The 20,434-nt window shown below is 38.1% G+C and overlaps 3 protein-coding genes across 5 annotated transcripts; 2 read left to right on the plus strand and 1 right to left on the minus strand.

Annotated features, from left to right (window-relative positions):
- Positions 1 to 1,690: 1,690 nt before the first annotated feature.
- On the minus strand, positions 1,691 to 5,111 carry LOC103324356 (heavy metal-associated isoprenylated plant protein 7-like). Its single transcript, XM_008226403.3, has 5 exons — positions 4,899 to 5,111; positions 4,439 to 4,616; positions 3,971 to 4,170; positions 2,771 to 2,861; positions 1,691 to 2,366 (listed from the first exon to the last, which is right to left on the minus strand). The coding sequence occupies exons 1-5, from the start codon at positions 4,905 to 4,907 to the stop codon at positions 2,038 to 2,040; spliced, it is 807 nt and encodes a 268-aa protein (XP_008224625.2). The 5' UTR covers positions 4,908 to 5,111; the 3' UTR covers positions 1,691 to 2,037.
- A 4,173-nt stretch (positions 5,112 to 9,284) lies between these two features.
- LOC103324353 (uncharacterized) lies at positions 9,285 to 11,093 on the plus strand. 2 transcript variants are annotated; one of them, XM_008226400.3, is made up of 3 exons: positions 9,285 to 9,489; positions 9,907 to 9,988; positions 10,121 to 11,093. In XM_008226400.3, the coding sequence occupies exons 1-3, from the start codon at positions 9,472 to 9,474 to the stop codon at positions 10,762 to 10,764; spliced, it is 744 nt and encodes a 247-aa protein (XP_008224622.2). In that variant the 5' UTR covers positions 9,285 to 9,471; the 3' UTR covers positions 10,765 to 11,093. The 2 variants fall into 2 exon arrangements, with proteins under 2 accessions (XP_008224622.2, XP_088904992.1); XM_089048866.1 differs by lacking the exon at positions 9,285 to 9,489 and adding an exon at positions 9,541 to 9,818.
- Positions 11,094 to 13,481: 2,388 nt separating this feature from the next.
- Positions 13,482 to 14,964, plus strand: LOC103324354 (uncharacterized). Of its 2 annotated transcripts, none has more exons than XM_008226402.3 (3): positions 13,482 to 13,617; positions 14,032 to 14,113; positions 14,246 to 14,964. In XM_008226402.3, exons 1-3 carry the CDS (start codon positions 13,600 to 13,602, stop codon positions 14,812 to 14,814), a joined length of 669 nt encoding a protein of 222 aa, XP_008224624.2. In that variant the 5' UTR covers positions 13,482 to 13,599; the 3' UTR covers positions 14,815 to 14,964. The 2 variants fall into 2 exon arrangements, with proteins under 2 accessions (XP_008224624.2, XP_088904249.1); XM_089048123.1 differs by lacking the exon at positions 13,482 to 13,617 and adding an exon at positions 13,669 to 13,943.
- The last annotated feature ends 5,470 nt before the right edge of the window (positions 14,965 to 20,434 follow it).

Genomic DNA, 20,434 nt, shown 5'->3' on the forward strand with positions numbered 1-20,434 from the left:
AAAAGCACAAGCCAAACAAACAAAAAGAAGATTCTATCTATCTATAGGGTTTAAGTTATGCATGTCAAAATTTAAAACGGTATGTTTCGTCTGTCACCACTCGATGAGGCCCAACTTATATATATATAAGTGGACTGCCATTCCCATTGAGCCTGCTATGAGTTTATTAGGAGGAGGATTCCAAGCCTCAGAAACCTGGCAAGCTAAGGATCATATATCTATATATGCACGCTCGATCGCTCCACCCACCAGTCTATTTCACCTTTCGGTTAATCAAGATCACTCCATCCCATTAGCTTTATATATATTCCATCAAATTCACAGTGGCCTTGTGGTCCACTGCTGTGCTTGTTCAGTTGCTTTGCTTTGTATAAAGTCCGCTGGGACATACATATATATATATATATATATATATATATACTTCACATTTCACAATGAGTATATATATGTGTGTGTGTATCAATTCCAGGAAGAATAACTAGATAAATGTTATTTTTGTATATTCTTTTATACATGAATGCGTCAGTTTGATGAATGTTATGTTCCAAAACTATGGGAGGCTGAGAAGCCCAAATGAGTATGTTAAAAACGTAACTAGGTTGGGCAACGAATACTTGTTAATTTATGGGTGATCATCTGCAGCCTTCCCATCACAAGTCATGGACGCACTAGTGTAGAGCAGCAGCACCAACCATCAACCATAATATTTCTTCCTTTTTATCTACACTACACTAGAAGAACTAGATAGATATGTTCCATCCATTTGGACCAATTAATTCCATATTCTCTTCTGGATGATATCGAGTGGCAGAGCAGAGGGATCTCATCTCATCTCAGGCCATCATTACAATTGACAATTGTGTGGTACTACTCCTGACTATATACGGCCTGACAAATATATATTCTTATTGTACATGTACGTTGACATATCTAGACCACCACACACCAGCGCAGCCAGGAGGCATCGGCATCTTTAACGAGACGAGCGGCTCATGTGCCATGGCCTCTCTCTTGATCAGATGCTTTTTATAGGTGGTGCAAAACTATACAATTCCGTGGGGTTTTTCGTCAGCCATTCACCACACCTTTTATTTTGACTCAGTTTCCAATTTTCTTCCACTGCCTGCACTACTCGTACTAATTTGTACCCTTAATAGTATTCGAGCCACTGCACTTGATTTCTGCCCACATTCAATTAGTATAGACTAGTAGTACAACATATGTCCAACCTTCTCTTCTCTTTTTAGCCTGTCATTCATATAATATATGTCCAAGTCCAAAGCTCGAAATTTAAATTCTAGATTCACCGGCTTGCCTACATTTTCCTAATTAAGCCCACCATTGTTTCATTTCATTATCCCAAAGATCCTCAATATATATGTTCGGTACGTACCAACCTGTACTCAAACTGCTTTACATTATTTTTCACTTTTGCCTTATCTCCTTTATCTGACAAGAGTCTGAGGAATGGTAATTAATCACAAGGCAAAGCAACTTTAAAATGCTATGTGACTGTGAAGTGCCAACCTGAAAAGACGGTTCAAGTTTGAAAAAAAGAAAGAAAAAAAGAGGATCGAGCGTAGTAGTCAACCTGATCATGAAAGTTGAAATCCATGAAACAGAGAAGGTTCACTAGAGGAGAGGGTCTTGTTCCGAGATCTTCGCATCTAATAATTCACGCAGAATAAAATTAAGGAAAGAGGCTTCTTGACTTATACGTCACTTGAGTAGATACACCAAAAATTCACAAGTTTAGAGATAGCTAGAGCATATGCGATATACAAACTTAGGCCAGAGGGAACTCATTATTGCATGACTACATATACTTCAAACCTCAGACCAACAGACAGCAATTTAGACATAAATTACACATAGCATGCCAAGAAAGGGTGGCATAGACTCTTAATTTTAGGTTGCAATATTGTCTCTTATCAGTTACCGCACATGGACGTAGAAAATTGCATATATAGGGAGGCAGCAGGCAGGCATATCTTACTGCATGCTTACTAGCTAGAGTCATGCTTTATTTATTTATGGTCACATAACAGAGCAGGCATTAGGGTTCTCATCACTGAAAATCTGCGGGGAAGGGTAAGAATAATCCGAGTAGAACTTTGTTGGCCAATATTCGGTCCGCTTGATATCAATCTTGTTATCCTCTGATCCTTTGTCTTCCTCCCCTTCTTTCTTTTCTCCTTCTTTTTTCTCCTCTTCTTTCTTTTCTTCTTCCTTCTTTTCTTCCTCCTTCACAATGGAAACCTGCTTTCTGGTTTTTTTGTACACCTCCTCAGCAAGCTTGGCAGGATCCACCACACCTTTTACTACAACCTGATTGTTAGCGACGTCTGTTTCCACTGATTCCACACCTGCAATAACACATTATTCCTCAGCAAGATGCATATATGGTTATCTGTACATGTTCCAGTAAGCTTTCATACCAACAACTAGTTACTGTTAATTCTTGGATATATAAAAAAGTAACTATATCAGCTAGCCTTATTTATAGTTGGATGTGGATTTTGTTTTTCGCCAAGTTAGGCGGCCCTTTTATGCACATTCAGAAAATATACCCTCGGGCTCAGGGGTCCTGCTGTTAGGTTGGGATGGCATTCTTACCTACCCCATCCTCCCAGGCATTAAATCCTATGACCCCCATCACTATTAGTAGTTGTTTCATTTGAATAAAATTACCATATATATAGTGGGTAAAATCATCTTTTACTTATTGAAAGAGTGCATAATATATAATGGAAGATGATATAAGATATACCTTTGATCTTTCGGATTCGCTTCTGTAAAAGTTGGGCGCATGCTTCGCAGTGCATTCGAACTGTTAATACCACTGTAACAGCAGCCGGAGGCTGACAATATATATGTAGATTGAATTAATAAGTTACTGGTCAGATATATGAAATTGTACAATTAATACCCCTCACAAATAATAATATGATTATATATCTAAATCAAATAATTTGATTCTTACAACAACAAGGTCAAATTTTACTAATTAAGCATCATCTCTCTCTACAATTTTGATTTCTTTGTCTAACTACTTTGTCTTCTTTCTGTAACCTGACTAGCTAAGAGACTTGTGTCCAAATACAATTTTGATTTCTCGAATGCACGCCCTAGTTTACTTAATTATATAGATATATAATATACTTGTTTAAAGTTGATGCAGTAGCAAGGCCCAAGGGGCAGGAGTAATGGTGGACATGTGATGCCAACAGACGCAGCTCCCAATGGGAGGGAGTGGGGTACATATTATATATATGATATATACAATACAAACAGATCCTGCAAATACACGACAAGCAGCAGCCTCGAAGGCAAGGCATTGCAAGTGCATGCATATGCAGATTTGTTTATGAAATCATATATACTGTATACAATACAAGGAATAAATACCAACCGAAAGAAAAAAGGAAAAAAGTTATAGGTTAATTCTAATACTTATAGGTAGGTGTGTTGTGTTGAGTTATTTTTAAAATTATTGTATTAATTTATGCCTATATATACGGGTTTTCATGTACCCGTGAGTCGTGACACCCAAAATGGTGGATGGTGAATGAAAGGTCAAAACCCTTAGCTTAGCAGCATAAGTCTGGTCCCTGCGGAGGAGAGGTAGCTAAAGCTAGCCCGAGTGGTGACTAGTCTTGTGAAATGTGCCTTTTCTGGTGTGGAGGAGGAGAAGGTGGTGGGGTATCATTTTGAATTGTTACTTTCATGTCAGCATATAATTTAAACAGCACTTTCAAAATTCACTGTTTTAGGGAACTGTGATGTGTGTCGTGCCCATCCATACCCTACTTAAAATTAATTAATTTAATCAACTTTTGTTTATCATCTCAGTTCCAGTAAAGGGTGATGGGTTAATAACTGATATTAATTATACTCTAATCTCGTATTATGGGCGGTAAAGTTAAAGTTAAAGAGAGGGTGAGTAAAAGCAGGTTTTGGAGAGAATTACCTCCTCTTTTTTCTCTTCCTTGTCAGCTTCTTTAACCGGTTCTTCTTTCTTCTCCTCGGGAGGTTTGGGTAAAGGTGAAATGAGCTCCACTTTCTTGCCGCTTTTCTTTTGTAATCTTTCGCACACCTTTATGGGGTCCGCCGCTTTGCCTTTCACCACAACTTTGCTTGCCTTACTGTCTGTCGTTACATCCTCCACTCCTGCACCGTCCAACCACAACCACAATTTCACCCATCACCTCCTACGCGTGTATTCTATTCTATATTTGTAAACCTTTTAATTTCTTTGTGGTTAGTTTAGGAATGAATTATATATTTTTAAAATGTTTTCTTCAAGAAAAACGTGCTAAACATGAACTGCCCTCTCTAATAAAAATTGAATTACGTATACTTTCCTAGCTCATTAGAATTCAAAATTTAAGGTTTGAATTCTATGAAAGGTAAAAATATAGAAAAAAGAAATAGTTACCTTCAAAACCCTTCAAGGCTCTAGCAACTTTCCTTGCGCAAGCTTCACAATGCATATCGACCTTGAGTAGAATCTCCGGAGGCTCTTCTTCTTTCTTTTCTTCCTTTTTCTCTTCTTCTTTCTTTTCTTCTTTGCCTTCTTTCTTCTTTTCTTCCTCCTTCTTCTCCTCTTTCTTCTCCTTTAATTGGTTTCCACACAGAAAATATTAAAAATCAATTAAATGCCATTTTTACATGAAGCTACAGAAAGTAATAATGTGTAAATACTATTACACAAGAAACAGTCGGAAGCAGCACATCAAAAGGGTCGAGTTTGCAGACCCAAAGAGAAGATCCATGAAATGAAAGCACGATTGAAGAAGTGGTAGATCAAGATCTCAAACACACACTACTGGTGTTATCGATTAACGATACAAAGAAGTGTATATATATGTTAGTGTTAGGAGAAAAGAAATACTTACTTCACCCATTTCTTTGGTGACTAAACTTGTTGTGCAATCTGCAGCTAGCACCCAAAATATAATGAAGAGTAGAGTAGAGTAGAGTATTGTATTCACAGTTCACTTCACTCTTTGGTTTTAATTAGCTTTCTCACTCCTCTCTCTAGCTCTTCAATCTCTCTCTCTCTCTCTCTCTCCCCCCTTTGGGGTCTTTTGGGGTGTGGTGTGGGTGGGGAAGGAGGGAAGCTAAAGGACATTTAAGTTACGTGAGAATTCTACATATCTGACGTGGAATTGTTTAATGCAGAGACTAGATTACCGTCCTTGCTGACTCAGCTTCTGCCAAATTGCCCCTGCTTTCCTTCAAAATGAGTTGCATGGTGGTGGGTGTCTTCATGGTACTGTTCGTATTAAAGGCAGGGTGGGGACAAAAATCATTTTACCCGGACAAAAAGGGAAACGATGGTAAGAAAGTATTGAATGTTTACATATAAAATGTCATTCATTCAATTCAATTCCTTGGTGAGGAATAAAATTCGATCATTTTAATTCATTGTCAAATTAAAAATGTTGATTCAATTCGATCATTTTCTACGCCAAAAAGGCAATTTAATGAATACATTACAAACATACGATATGATTTCTTATGAAAAGGTTTAACTTTAATTAAAAAGCAGAAAACCTTACTTAGACAAAAGACAAAACAGGAAAGCTAGCTAGCTGTACTTTATAGCTTTTGCTGTATGTTATATATTAATTATTGCTTTGATATTGATGAGATGTTTAGACGGTCGAAAAGGCAAAGGATGAGGCTAAACTCTGAATTCTGATGATAAGGTAAGGTAAGATTCTCCTCCTACATTACTAGCTAACAAAAAGTTTTTCCAAACATCTCATCAATATCAGTCAGATTATGGTTTTCAACAATAATCGAATGGTTAACCCAAAACAGCCCAGCCCACATTTATCATACCACACTCACTTTATTACTTAACAGCCTAATTAAGACAGCTAATTATTTATTTTACAAGGAAGACAAAAGAAAAAACCAGTATGTGATTCCTGGGGAGGAAAAGAAAAAAGAACCAAGTATATTATATGTGGAGCAGGGAAATAAGGCTGTCACATCTCACGCAAGTCACTGACAGTATATTATTATATGTGAATACTAATAATAGTAGAGGATGGATGGAGGGAAGGAGCCCAAGTGACATTCAGGGTCGTTGGCCTGGGAAACAAAGAAGAATCATATCATCAGGATCAGCATCTGTAAAGGGCAGAGGCTCTCTCACTTTCTCTTTGCTTTGATGGTGGAATCCAGTGGGACCCATCTCAGGAAAACCACTCACTCAGAGAGAGACTGATGATGACTAGGGTCTTTTCTTTTGTCTGTCTGCGAGTGTCTGTGTGTTTCTGCATGCATGCGTCTGTAACTTGTGGTATTGCATTGATAAGCATCATCGTCATCCATGACTGAGGTGAGGCCGTCCATCATCCATTCCATGCCATGAGTGAGACTAGCCTTGTAAGTTAGTAACCAACAACCAATCAAAACAAAGAAAATAAAAGAAAGGAAAAGGAGGTGATTGGTATTTACTATTTGGAGGGTTTCTTGTCTTTACCTAACGGCACCCAATCAATCATACACATTAGTACATTACACTCACAATTCTATTAAATGTGTCTCATCGGCACGTAAATGTTTAGCACTCAAAGTAATGGCTGGAGCCTGGACAATGGGGCAAAGCTTGGTTGGATTGGATCACTAGCTGAAGAAGAAGCACTCGTACAATCAGCTCTTTATGTGATTAACGAATTAAGCGCCTAACAATCAGGAATTAATGATTGATCATTGAGCCTAGGTAAATATGCATGACTCGACGTTATTAGTAATAGGAACTGGATGATTAGTACGTGGCTTGCTGTCTGTAATATGTGCGCCTAAGCCCAAACGTAGGCTCAACATGCATCAAACAGGAGACGGGAAATAAGCCAAGAGAAAGTATATGGATCAAAAGCTGATTGTGATATTAGAATCCCGAAAGCAAAAGCTCGTGATAATTCACCATTCCTAAATTGACAAGTGGTGGCCGTGGTCCTTGTACTTGCTTGCAACTTGAAAGATGACTCCCCTCCCTCCGAACACGCCCAACAAATAAATAATTATTTTAAAAAAAACAAGGGGAGGCCATTTAAGCCGAAACTTGACCATACAGAAACCCAATAACTCCTCCATCTACCCATATATACTAATACATGCTAAGCCCAGACTTTACAGGTTGTTGGTAGGCTCCATTACCCAATTGCCCTAGCTACGTTTGCCTTTGAGTTGGACTTGTGGCGGGTCGGGAAGATATTTTATTTGCTTAACTCTTTTCCCTTGGGGTGAATTGAATGCAATTCTCCTTTTTTTTTTTTTTTTTTTTTCCTTTTTGGTAGTTCAGCTTACAGAGATACCAGAGTTCAAATGGCACAAGATTTAAAGAGCGAGGATATATATATGGGGAGTATTGCTAACTTTCATGTATGAAGAGCAATTATGAACAACACACCAATAAACATAAATGTTCATTGCAATTGAATTTTAACTTAAGTGATTAAGAACATTTATCGATGCACTAAGATCATGAGTTTGATATATTATCCCTACCCAATAAAGCTTGTATGGGCTTTGTCATTCCTACTTTCACTTTACCTTCTGTTTTCAAATGTTGGACCCGACCCAACCCAACTCTCAATGGGTTTTCCACAGTGGGTCTCTAGTGATTAGCACAAGTTTGGGGTATGAAGTGCGAGCAGCAGGTGGCCCAGCCCAATTTTGGGCATGTTGAAGCAGCTAAGGCCATTCTTCGTAGGATTATTGGTGAGAATTGTCGGCACCAGAAAAGTTTGTGAGGCATGCATGGAGCCAAAAGCTGCCTAATCTTTGTCCCCACTTACTATGACTTATCACAAAAACCCTCTTTACCTCTTTGGTAGGTAAAGGAGGAGGCTACATTTATTAAATTGTAGATATGAGAGTCTGCTCTCTCTCTAGGACTTTACCTTACGTGATAAGTTTTTCTTTGTGCACGACGTCAGATGGATTGGCCTTTCGCTTCTATAGTCCTCTTGTAACCACCAAGCTACCAAATTCAAAACACTTTTATCATATATATAAATGCAGGCCATCAATTTGAAATAATGAATTTTTTTAATTCTTAGAATCAAATCAAGGAGACAAAGCTAAAATGGAAGGCGCTTCATAAAGAGGCAAGGGACAACAAAATTCCCATAATAATTATATTATTTATTCGGATCAGAAAAATTAGGAAAATAACCAAACAGCAAGCAAAACACTTTGAATCAGTTAAATTCATTATGGATAGCTTCTGAGTCTGAGAGTGCAAATAATGGATAGCTTCTGAGACTGAGTGCTCAAATTATGGATAGCTTCTGAGACTGAGTGCTCAAATTATGGATAGCTTCTTCAACTGGACAAGTCGGTAGTCAGCATGCACACATGTCAATCGTGATGCGTGACATGTACAAGCTTAGTTGTCTATAACTCAAACCAAGAAGGCCATTCTGCAACCACATCCATCAAGCAAGCTAGCTCATATGCTATTGGCCTTCGCTAACTTTCTCATATGCTATACTAATAAATTAAGAGAAAAAAGACGAATCGGATTGAATCACTTGCGTGCGTATGAAATTTGGACATTTCAACCGCTATCCGAGCAACCGGCCATGGTTTTCTCTTCTGGAGCCCACTGTTTTTGATTTTGGATCATCCATATGACATCCCTGCGTCCAGAACATTACAGAGAATATAATATAAATATACCTGTGCAGCTGAGATCCCGTGATTGAAATCGAATTACTGGACATATGGGTGATATGTATCCTCCACAGGAGAAAAATGAATCGAAGTTTGGTTCTTACTAGTCCAAGATGGGTGGCACCTACTAGGTAGAGGACTAGATCTAAAGACAACTGGAGGAATCTCCATGTGCCATGTGCCATGTGGGGGTGCAACCGTGCAATGCAATGCAATGCAATGGTGCATCAATAATTGCACTTGAGAGACTTGACCGTTATCATATATGTATGTAGCTTAGAATATAATTTTACTTCGCTTTGCTTTGCTTTGAGGGTCTCATTGAAATAATGTTGGCAGGCAGATCCCTCCCTCCCTCGAAGACTACCAATTATGATTATATTAGGATGCAAATAACTGTACTTCAAATAATATTTGGAAGTTGGAAAGTTCGGAGGGTGGGGTGGGTGAATCAAAGCCAGCACATGCAAATACAAAACTTGGCAACTTTTAGCGATCGAAGAAAGCCACCATCACTACCCTCATATAACGACAACTTCAATGATCATGCTATGAAATGAAATCAACCTCCAAAAACTACGTGTTCACATCCCATTGGACCTTTGTGCTCACATCTTTCCACTCTTTCTTAGCAAGCACTTTGTCATAATTTACAAACTCATAATAAATATCTTGAATCAAATCAAATCTTGCTCCTCTCCTTCTTCCTCTCTGCTTCCAGTCCCATTCAATCATTTCAGTTGAGGTTCAGATCTGAGACGCACTCACACTGCAATGGCAGAAAAAGAAAAGGTTGGTAATTGGTAAAGTTTATGTTTTCCTCTTCTTGTTTTTGTGGTTCAGTTTAGTTAGATAAACCCAGTTGATGATTTTGCCTGGCTCAGGCGTAGCTAGCTCTTATTTAACTTTTGTGGCTGCTATTTATTTTTTTTATCTCCAAGACTCCACCCAGTTTTGTTCTTGATTTTGTCACTTACTCATCATGATTCTTCCCTGTCACAAGTCAGAACCTCATTCCACTTGTTTTTGTCTACAAACCACAATCCATCCATAAAGTTTCGTACTTTCTCATCTTCTTGGGCACCGCAGCAGGTCCAGGAGCAGCAGCCATCTTGATTCTTGTATATAATATTATTATTTGTTTGTTTTTCTGAAATGCTTAATTGTAGTTTGCTTATTGTCCCCTAATTGTAAATGGGTTCGCTTCAGGTGACGACAATGGTGCTGAAGGTGGACCTTCAGTGTCACAAATGCTATAAGAAGGTCAAAAAAGTTCTCTGCAAATTCCCTCGTGAGTCTCTCTATCTTTTCCTTTGTATAATTCCCTCCGTAGACATAGTCACATAGACATGTTAAAACCAAAAAGAATGTAATTAAACTGAGTAAATGTGTGTGTTGTGGAATTGGATTTTGTGAACAAAAGAAATACGAGACCAGACATACGACGAGAAGCAAAACCAGGTGATCATCAAAGTGGTATGCTGCAGTCCAGAGAAGATCAGGGACAGGATATGCTGCAAAGGTGGGGGAGCCATCAAGAGCATTGAGATCAAAGAGCCTGAGAAGCCCAAACCACCGCCACCGAAACCACAACCGCAGGCAGAGAAACCCAAGGAGCCAGAAAAGCCTAAACCTGCACCTGAGAAGCCCAAGGAGCCTGAGAAGCCTAAAGAGCCCGAAAAGCCCAAGCCTGCACCAGAGAAGCCCAAAGAGCCCGAGAAGCCTAAACCTGCACCTGAGAAACCCAAACCACCGCCGGCAGACAACCCCAAACCTCCGCCGGCAGACAACCCCAAACCTCCACCTCCAGCTCCACCTGTGCATGTACCTATAGGCTACCCACCGCCTAACGTGAACGCGTGCTGTATGGATTGTTACCATGGGCATCCTGGTGGGCCATGCCAGACTGGCTGTGGTGGAGCAGCCCCATACATCCAGTATGATGGTTACTATGGAAGGCCTGTGTACGACAGTTATGGCGGTGGCAGGAGCTACAATACTAACTATTGTGTTGCCCGCTCTGACTGTTTCAGTGAAGAAAATCCCCAAGGCTGCACAGTCATGTGACTTCCCATATGGATATGGAAATGGTGCACTGCGGAATATTGTTGAGGTCAAGTTCATTTGGGTTTGGAGTTTCAGGGACATAAATTAAATATATGTAAATCATCTTCAATCTTGGGTCATTTTATGTTTAATTAGCAGCAGTCCAGTGTCGGTGTTGGTTTAGTTCATATTTATAGGAGAAGAAAAGTGATCAATAAAGTTGGTTGTTGGTGGTGGAGGACTAAGTCACAATCAGGTTATTATTCATTGTACCTACATTACATGAAGATGAATGAAGTTGCTGCTGCTACAATTTTCAATGCAATAATAAACAAGTTTCCATTGCACAACCGCTGCACTGCACATGCTTTTTTCTTTAATTACTTCCTAATGTGTGTGTTAGTTGTTCATTTCATATCATTTAAAATTTTTAAACCTTTAAATATTGTCCATTTTTATATTATTATTTCATATAGATGGACCATTTATATTGAATGAAAATATAATTATAGCATTTATAACTCTCTAAATTAGAGAGTATGCTTGAAGTTGAAATTTTATAGAGAGCTCCTAAAATAACTTTTCTGTGTTTTAGCTAAATTTTAACTAAAAAATAGAGAGTGTGATTGTAGATGCTCTAAGAGCATCTCCAGTTGCATCGCTACTCCCTTATCCCTAGCCATTTTAGCAAAAAAGAAGGAAAAACTGCCCTCCAGTCGCCTCGCTACCTCTCTCGGTATTTTAGCTTTCACTATTTTGGATCGCTACATGTAACGATGGGGAAAGAGAAATTCAGGCTCGCCAACTGAAAGCTGCGCAAGAGAGAGAGGGAAAGAGAGACAAGAAAATAAAAAGGTTGAATGGGGTCTAGAGAAAATTAGCTTTTGGGTTATTTCTTTTAATTTTTTAATAAATTTAAAATAATAAAATATTTGAGGTTAGCTAAAATAAAAAGCATTGCTGGAGAAACCAAATTTTAAGTAATTAGCTATTTTAGCGAGAATTGGAGTAAATTTTGGAGAGTTTCATGGAGATGTTCTAAGCACTCAATTATGACTAGATTAGGATGCAAATAACTATACTTTGGTGGAATATTTACTTTAAAATAATATTTGGAAGTTGGAAAGGTCGGAGGGTGAGTGAGGTGGGTGAATCAAAGCTTTAAGCCAGCACATGCAAATGCAAAACTCGGCAACTTTTAGCGATCGAAGAAAACCACCATCACTACCCTCATATAACAACAGCTTCAATGATCATACCATGAAATGAAATCAACCTCCAATAACTACGTGTTCACATCCCATTGGACCTTTGTGTACGAAATACATTGTGCTCACATCTTTCCACTCTTTCTTAGCAAGCACTTTGTCACAATTTATAAACTCATAATAAACATCTTGAATCAGATCAAATCTTGCTCCTTTCCTTCTCTTACGAACCAACATATTTAGAGAAGTCTGAAGAAGATATCTGAAGAAGAAGAAGGGAATAGAAATAGAGAGAAATTGCAAATCTTGATTTCTGTATTGCTTAATCTGTTTTAAGCTCCAGCACTATTACACTTTATATATGTTAAGCAAGGCTTAACCGTGTAACCAATCCAACTGTTTAACTAACTCTACTAACAACTCACGTGCCTTGCACACCTGACTTACTAACTGTTTAATATCAATAGTTAATATTTTCCCTACCCTGTTACATTCCCTAATCGAAGATGATTACAATGTTGTGAAAATATAGGACTATGTAATCCCTTTGTGAATACATCTGCCACTTGCTCTTCTGTAGGAACATATTGTACAAGTAAGTCTTTCTTCTGAACTTTCTCTCTCACAAAATGAAAGTCAATGTCCAAATGTTTGATCATGGAATGGTAGACAAGATTGGAGCTAAGTGCTAGGGCAGATAGATTGTTACAATACACAACAGGAGGATTAGGTAGAAAGAATTTCACATCTTGCAACATTCCTTGTAACCTACAGTGGCTTGAGAAGTAACACCCTCTTCATCCAAGATTGCAAATTTTGGAGGTTGAACTATAGAGCCATCGAAATGCCTAAAAAGCTCATACCCTTGCAACACAGACTCCAATTGAAAACTCCACTTCAAGAAATTATTGTCGCTAAGATAAATGATAACCATATTGAGTAGGACATCAATCTTGATGGAGGAAGAAGAAGCCATGATGAAGCAGAGAGAAAACAGGGAAGAAAATCAGAGGAAGCCCTAGAATTGGATTTGGGCGAGGAAATAGAGAAAATATGGAAGAAAATCAGAGAATCATAGAATGAGGAAAGGAGTGGATTGAAAGACAGAGAAATCGCAGAACGGATTGATTGATTATGTGAAAGCCACTGAGGGCTCTGATACCATGTGAACCAACATATTCAGAGAAGTCTGAAGAAGATATCTGAGGAAGAAGAAGGAAATAGAAACAGAGAGAAATTGCAAATCTTGATTTCTGTATTGCTTAATCTGTTTTAAGCTCCAGCACTATTACACTTTATACCTATTAAGCAAAGCTTAACTGTGTAACCAATCCAGCCGTCTAACTAACTCTACTAAACAACTCACGTGCCTCTCTGCTCCCTCTTCTACCGAATTCCTCAATTTATATATATTTTAATATAATTATATATATATATATTTGTAATATAATTATATATATATTTTTTAATATAATTATATATATATTTGTAATATAATTATATATATTTTTAATATAATTATATATATATATTTGTAATATAATTATATATATATATATATATATATATATACAAGTTGGTCCCGTGAGTTCCAGCCCCATTCAATCATTTCAGCTGAGTTTCAGATCTGAGACGCACTCACACTGCAATGGCAGAAAAAGAAAAGGTTGGTAATTGGTGAAGTTTATGTTTTCCTCTTCTTTTTGTTGTGGTTCAGCTCAGTTAGATAAACCCAGTTGATGATTTTGCCTGGCTGAGGCGTAGCTAGCTCTTATTTAAGTTTTGTGGCTGCTATTTTTTAATATCTGCAAGACTCCACCGAGTTTTGTTCCTGATTTTGTCACTTACTCATCATGATTCTTCCCTGTCACAAGTCAGAACCTCATTCCACTTGTTTTTGTCTACAAACCACCATCCATCCATAAAGTTTCTTACTTTCTCATCTTCTTGGGCACCACAGCAGGTCCAGGAGCAGCAGCCATCTTGATTCTTGTATATAATATTATTATTTGTTTGTTTTTCTGAAATTCTTAATTGTAGTTTGCTTATTGTTCCCTAATTGTAAATGGGTTCACTTCAGGTGACGATAATGGTGCTGAAGGTGGACCTTCAGTGTCACAAATGCTATAAGAAGGTCAAAAAAGTTCTCTGCAAATTCCCTCGTGAGTCTCTCTATCTTTTCCTTTGTATAATTCCCTCCATAGACATAGTCACATAGACATGTTAAAACCAAAAAGAATGTAATTAAACTGAGTAAATGTGTGTGTTGTGGAATTGGATTTTGTGAACAAGAGAAATACGAGACCAGATATACGACGAGAAGCAAAACCAGGTGGTCATCAAAGTGGTATGCTGCAGTCCAGAGAAGATAAGGGACAGGATATGCTGCAAAGGAGGGGGAGCCATCAAGAGCATTGAGATCAGAGAGCCTGAGAAGCCCAAACCACTGCCGGCAGACAAACCCAAACCGTCGGCAGAGAAAGCCAAAGAGCCAGAAAAGCCTAAACCTGCATCAGAGAAGCCCAAAGCGCCCGAGAAGCCTAAGCCTGCACCAGAGAAGCCCAAAGAGCCCGAGAAGCCTAAATCTGCACCTGAGAAACCCAAAGCCCCCCCACCAAACCCTGGGCCTCCGCCTGTTCCAGTGAACGTGAACGCGTACTGTGTGGATTGTTACCATGGGCATCCTGGTGGGCCATGCCAGACTGGCTATGGTGGAGTAGCCCCATGCATCCAGTATGATGGTTACTATGGAAGGCCTGTGTACGACAGTTATGGCGGTGGCAGGAGCTGCAATACTGACTATTGTGTTGGCCGCTCTGACTGTTTCAGTGAAGAAAATCCCCAAGGCTGCACAGTCATGTGACTTCCCATATGGATATGGTGCGCAGCGGAATATTGTTGAGGTCAAGTTCATTTGGGTTTGGAGTTTCAGGGACATAAATTAAATATATGTAAATCATCTTCAATCTTGGGTCATTTTATGTTTAATTAGCAGCAGTCCAGTTTATATTTAGAGCATTTCTACCGGTTAGCCCCTTGCCATGGCAAGGAGCTCTAGGCAGTTATTATTCACGTGAATAGTAGCTGCAAAGAAAGTGTGTTTTCAAGACTTTAGCCATGACAAATACTATTTATTTTTTTGTTTTTTTCACAACTTTATTTACTTAAACAATTAATTTATATAATATTTTTGGATAAGATTTTTGAGTTCTTATGTGTCAATACTATTCATATCGGATAAGATTTTCGGTTTCAAATTTCAAATAAATTTCAGATACATTTCAAAATTCAAATTTCAGATAAATTCAAAATGTCAAATTTCAGATACATTTCAAAATTCAAATTTCAGATAAATTTCATTTAAATTTTAAATTTCAGATAAAATTTTCACCCTCTAAGATTGTGCCACGTGTCATATCTATCGATCTAAATTTTTTCTACAAAACCATAGACTCAGCTCATACCTCCCATACTAAATCTTCTCTACATTTCCATTTCTCATATTTTAGATTTCATTCTCCATTTTCAATGGCAGACATGCAAGAGGTTTTGAAGAGGCAAGAGTGAGAAAGAAGAGAAAGAATGCGTCGACGAGTTGCAAGTAAAAGGGCGCAGAGAGAACTAGATGAGCAACTTGGCATGGTCGTTGCTTTGCTGGAGGAAGAAAACCAGAGCCGCCATGGTTCACGAGAAGGTGTGCCCCGAATGTGGACAGACATAGACATTATCGGGATAAGAATCTTCAGGAAGATTATTTTATCCCACATTCTCTATACTCTGATGTTCATTTTCGAGTGAGATATAGAATGCAACCCTATTTGTTTAATAAAGTCATGCATGATATTTGTAATTATGATGAATAATTTGTTCAAAAGAAAAATTGTGCTGGAAATTTGGGGCTTTTTCCCGAGCAAAAGTTCACACCGTGATAATGAATGTTGGCGTATGGGTCATCTGCGATCGTGGATGAGATTTGATGAGCTTGGTGCGATTTTGTGATGCGTTGAAAAATCCGACACGAGGGACTACTGCGCAGATCTACGCCCATGGACCTGCAACGGCTTCTACAAAAAGCCGAGTCTCGTGAATTTCCTGGAATGATTGGTAGCATTGATCGCATACACTAGCAATGAAAAATTGTCCAACCGCTTGGCAAGGGGATTATGGCAATCGGAAGGGCAAAAAGCATCATCCTCGAAGCAATTGCTGATTTTGATACATGGGTTTGACACGCTTTGGAGTTGCCAGCTCTCAAAACTATTTGAACGTCCTGGGTCAATCCCTGGTGTTCAATGATGTTCTGAGAGGTGAAAGCCCAAATATCACATATCAAATCAATAATACCATCTACCAAAACGGGTATTATCTAGCTGATGGTATCTACCCAAGGTGGACAACATTTGTGAAATCAATTCCACATCCCAGATCCCATAAGGAAATTTTTTTTGCTGCCTATCAAGAGGGGTATAGAAAAGATGTGGAGAGGTGCTTTGGTATCCTTCAAGCCCGGCGGGCTATTATCAGGGGCGCAACGCGTCTATTTGACGAGGAGGTACTTAGAAGTATAATGATGACTTGTATCATCCTCCACAACATGATTGTGGAAGATGAGTATGATTACGATGCTGATGAAGTGTATGAACCAGATCTCATGAACATGGCCTTAACACGAATTTATGAAAAACCCATGGGGCCAAATTGAGAACCAGTGCAGCATGATCCGTTGGTTAGAGACGGTAGTTTCATACCTCGTATGATTGAGCATTACACGGAGATGCAATCGTCTTATATTCATGAACATGGTCAAGTTGACTTGATGGAGTATTTGTGGGCAGTGAAAGGCAATGAAGGTGAATGAAGTAAAGTGAAGATGTTTTTTTTAATGTATTATGTTTATGTTGTATTTTTAGTTATGCTTTGCTGTTTTTTTATGCTTTAGTTGTAGTTTGTTTATTTTTTATGCTTTGGTTGTGGTTTGCTTTTTATGTATGGAATGTTTTGAATAAAAAGGAATTTTGTTGAATATTTTCTTTATTCACTAAAAGAAAATCAATACAACTCATAAAATAAAATACATGAATTACCACTAATTTTTTAAACAAAACAAAAAATACAATGAAATGAAAGGCAAGCAAACTAACTTAATGGTTTTGATCATTTAACCAATCTGTGTTGCTACGTCCATCGTCACGAAAAAGTCTTCGTCTCATAACATCTCTTCGTTCTACCTTCCAAAATTGTTTTGTTTCAGGGGACATATGGCTTGTATCCATGGCCATGGTTTCCTGATCCTTTTTTTCAATCTTTTCTTGGCATAGATACTCCATTTCTTGATGTACATACTCCATTTCTTTTGCATATTCTACTTCAATTGCCCTATCGTGCTCTTGTTGTTTCATGTCCATTTCAATTCTCATGGCTTGCATCTTTGAAATTTCCTCCAAAAATTTAGATGCATTTTTGGTAGAATTACTCCCTCTCTTCGCATTCGCCGCCTTCCTCCCAATAGGCCTTGGAATATTTTCGATAGGTGAGTCTTGACTCATCAGGGAATCCGTAGGTGAATCCGATGCCGGTGTCTTATGGAGTGGCGTCTTGTTCAAGACTATCGTCGGACCCGTTGGAATAATTTGGAATCTCTTACAATTCTTCACCACCTCCCAACATAGGGTATGGTTGAAACTTTTTTTGCCTTGCCCAGTAGCATCAAACCACATTTGTGCTTGCACAATCTATTAAAAAAAATAAAAATGCAAGAAACTTTAAAGAATATTGGCAATGCAACAAGTATAAAAAAAACAAAAAAAAAACAATGGAAATGCAAGAAACTTAAAAAAAATATTGGCAATACAACAAGTATAAAAAAAAAAATGGAAATGCAAGAAACTTTAACAATTTATTAGAAATGCAAAACAGAATATAAATATTGCAAGAAACATTCATATTAATATTGGAAATACAAGAAATATTAACAAAATATATAAATTGCAAGAAAGATTTAAATAAAAATTAATATGACATAAAAGTTAATAAAACGAAAATTACAAATAATTTACCTCACTAGTAAGGTTTTCCCTGCTTCTATGGTTGTTCATCGCTTTTGCCAAGGCATCTCTCTATTTTGCCAACTATTTATTAAGAATTTTCCACATACTAGATAATGTCTGATCCGTACGGGTCAAACCAATTACCCTTTCACAAAATTCATGATGAATTTTTTTTCCACATATGACAGAATTTCATCTCATTGCCCGTTACGGGGCAATGACTAATTTGGAGCCAAGACTTACACAAGCTAACATCTTCCATCATGCTCCATGCCCCTCCGGTTTCACTAGAAGAACCTATAATATGATACAGAAAAAAATAACTTGAAAGTGAATAACAGTAGTAGGAGAAGAAAATGTATGAGAAGTTGGTGTTAAAAGTGAAGAGTATTGGTTGATATTTATAGAAGAAAAATTCAGTATTTTTTTCAATTTTTTTATTGGGAAAAAATTGATTGCCGTTGGATTGCTGGAAAAAAAGGGATCGGAGAGCCTAGAGCCAGCGACGTGGAAGAGAGTCGTTGGGGGGCACTATAGCGGGTTTTTTTAAAATTTATTCTGATTTTTATTGGGAAAAATTGGCTGCTATTGGATTGCTGGAAAAAGGGGATCAAGAGGCTAGAGTCACCACATGGAAGAGAGTCGTTGGGAGACACGGTGGCGCGTCAAATTTTTATTAACGCTGCACGCCCAAAGTTAAAAATTTAAAAGAACGCCGACGTCACCTTAGCCCGCAAGTTGGAGCTCGGGCCAGCCCACCACTGGCCCCACTCCTGCCCAGCACTTTTGTTGCTGGAAACACCTTGTCCTCCCATTGAGCCCTTTGCTGAAAATGCTCTTATAGGTAAGGGTAGGCATTCAAACCAGAAAACCGAACCGAATCGGACCGAAAAAAATCGAAAGAAATTGAGTTGACCAAAAATTGGGCTGAGTTGACCAACAACTGAATCGGACAGGTTCTGATCGATTCCAATTCTGGTTTGACATCTCAAAAAATCAAACCGGGCCGAATCAGTCCGGAATCAAATAAAAAATAATATATACATATTTTTTGGTGGCCCAACCACTAAGCCCAGAATTTTTCTCACTTCCCAAACCCAACTACCAACATCTAACCTTACCCAAGCCCAACAACAAAAGCCCATCAACCAACACCTAACCTTAAAACCACCTTTTCTTTCCTTCCTCTCTCCCTTATCTTTAATTTTCCTCAATCCGCCGCAGCTTCTCTCTTTTAATTTTAGTAAATTTAGGTTTTAGCCAAAAAAAAAAAATTCACTTTTGGAAAAAGCCAAAACTTTTTAAAAAAAGACAGAAAAACCTCTCAGCTTTTTAAGGGTAATTTTGTCTATTTTTGAATATTTTACAAAATTTCTCTATCCTTTGTGTTTTTCCAAAGTCTCCCCTCTCTGTATTTTTTTTTTTGCTAATGTATGTTAGATGTGCTGCATCTTTTCAATAGATGGCGAGCCCCAATTTACTAGCATGTCTTTTCGCCTAATATCAATTTTGGAGGTATGTTTTTCGTAGTGTTTCTCATATTTGTGTGGTGAACTCATTTATTGTGATATTGTGATAGTGTTTCTCCTATTTGCATCTCCTTTGTTTTTCACATTTCTCCCCTCATTTTCGCCACTGTTTTCTTGGGTTTTTATTAGTTTATTTTTTTCTCTCCCCTTTTTCTCCCTCATTCCTCTAACTGGTTTTTTTTTGTCTGAACCACGAGGTGGTCCTGGATGGGCCCCAACTATGGGTGACACCTTTAAACCTTAACCCCAACTCGACTAATCCCCTCACATCGGGTCGGCCCAGTAATGGGTAAAGTCTTGGCCAAAGTGGTGACTCCATACGAGAGCAGGGATCGAACCCCTGACCTTCTCTTAAGGAATGAGAGTGCTGAACCACTCACACCAACCACCTTGGTTTATTCCTCTAACTTTTCATTGTTGTGCATCTCCTTCTTTTTTATTTGTTTGGGTTTTTTTTATATTGCTTTTATGTTTATATGCCGAATTTCTTTTGTGGGTTTCATTAGATTCATGTTTGTTTATGATTTCGGATTTAGATTCATATATAAGTATAAATGAAATATTTATTATTTCTTTTGTGGCAGCTCCTGAATTTGAGACAGGTTGTTTTTCACCAAAAATTCATCAAGGTCAAATATTTAACTCTTCGTTTTTGTCATGTAATCGAATGCCGTAATTTTAATTTTTCACCAAGAATTCTCTTTTTCTACATGCAGGGGCTGGTCGAGCTTAATAGAGAAGGTTTGAAGAAGATGCCTCTTTGTGCTGCCAAGGGGCCTCCGAGAAAGAACAAGGGGAAGATGGAGTTTTTTTTTTTTTTTTTTTCCAGTGGAAGATGGAGTAGTTTAAATGTTATTTCTATAATTTTGTAAGTAATTTTGTTTGCAATTATGTGTATTTGTTTTGT

Source organism: Prunus mume, linkage group LG3 (genome assembly GCF_029339155.1).
Source record: "Prunus mume cultivar Tortuosa linkage group LG3, ASM2933915v1, whole genome shotgun sequence".
NCBI classification, from domain to species: Eukaryota; Viridiplantae; Streptophyta; class Magnoliopsida; order Rosales; family Rosaceae; genus Prunus; species Prunus mume.

Bases quoted from the DNA above. Each gene is read 5' to 3' on its own strand.
- LOC103324356 (XM_008226403.3), bottom strand. The intron at 4,171-4,438 runs GTAACTATTTCT...TGGACGGTGCAG, and splicing joins AGCCTTGAAGGGTTTTGAAG to GAGTGGAGGATGTAACGACA. The intron at 2,367-2,770 runs GTATATCTTATA...GTGTTATTGCAG, and splicing joins GCGAATCCGAAAGATCAAAG to GTGTGGAATCAGTGGAAACA.
- LOC103324353 (XM_008226400.3), top strand. The intron at 9,989-10,120 runs GTGAGTCTCTCT...TGTGAACAAAAG, and splicing joins AGTTCTCTGCAAATTCCCTC to AAATACGAGACCAGACATAC.
- LOC103324354 (XM_008226402.3), top strand. The intron at 14,114-14,245 runs GTGAGTCTCTCT...TGTGAACAAGAG, and splicing joins AGTTCTCTGCAAATTCCCTC to AAATACGAGACCAGATATAC.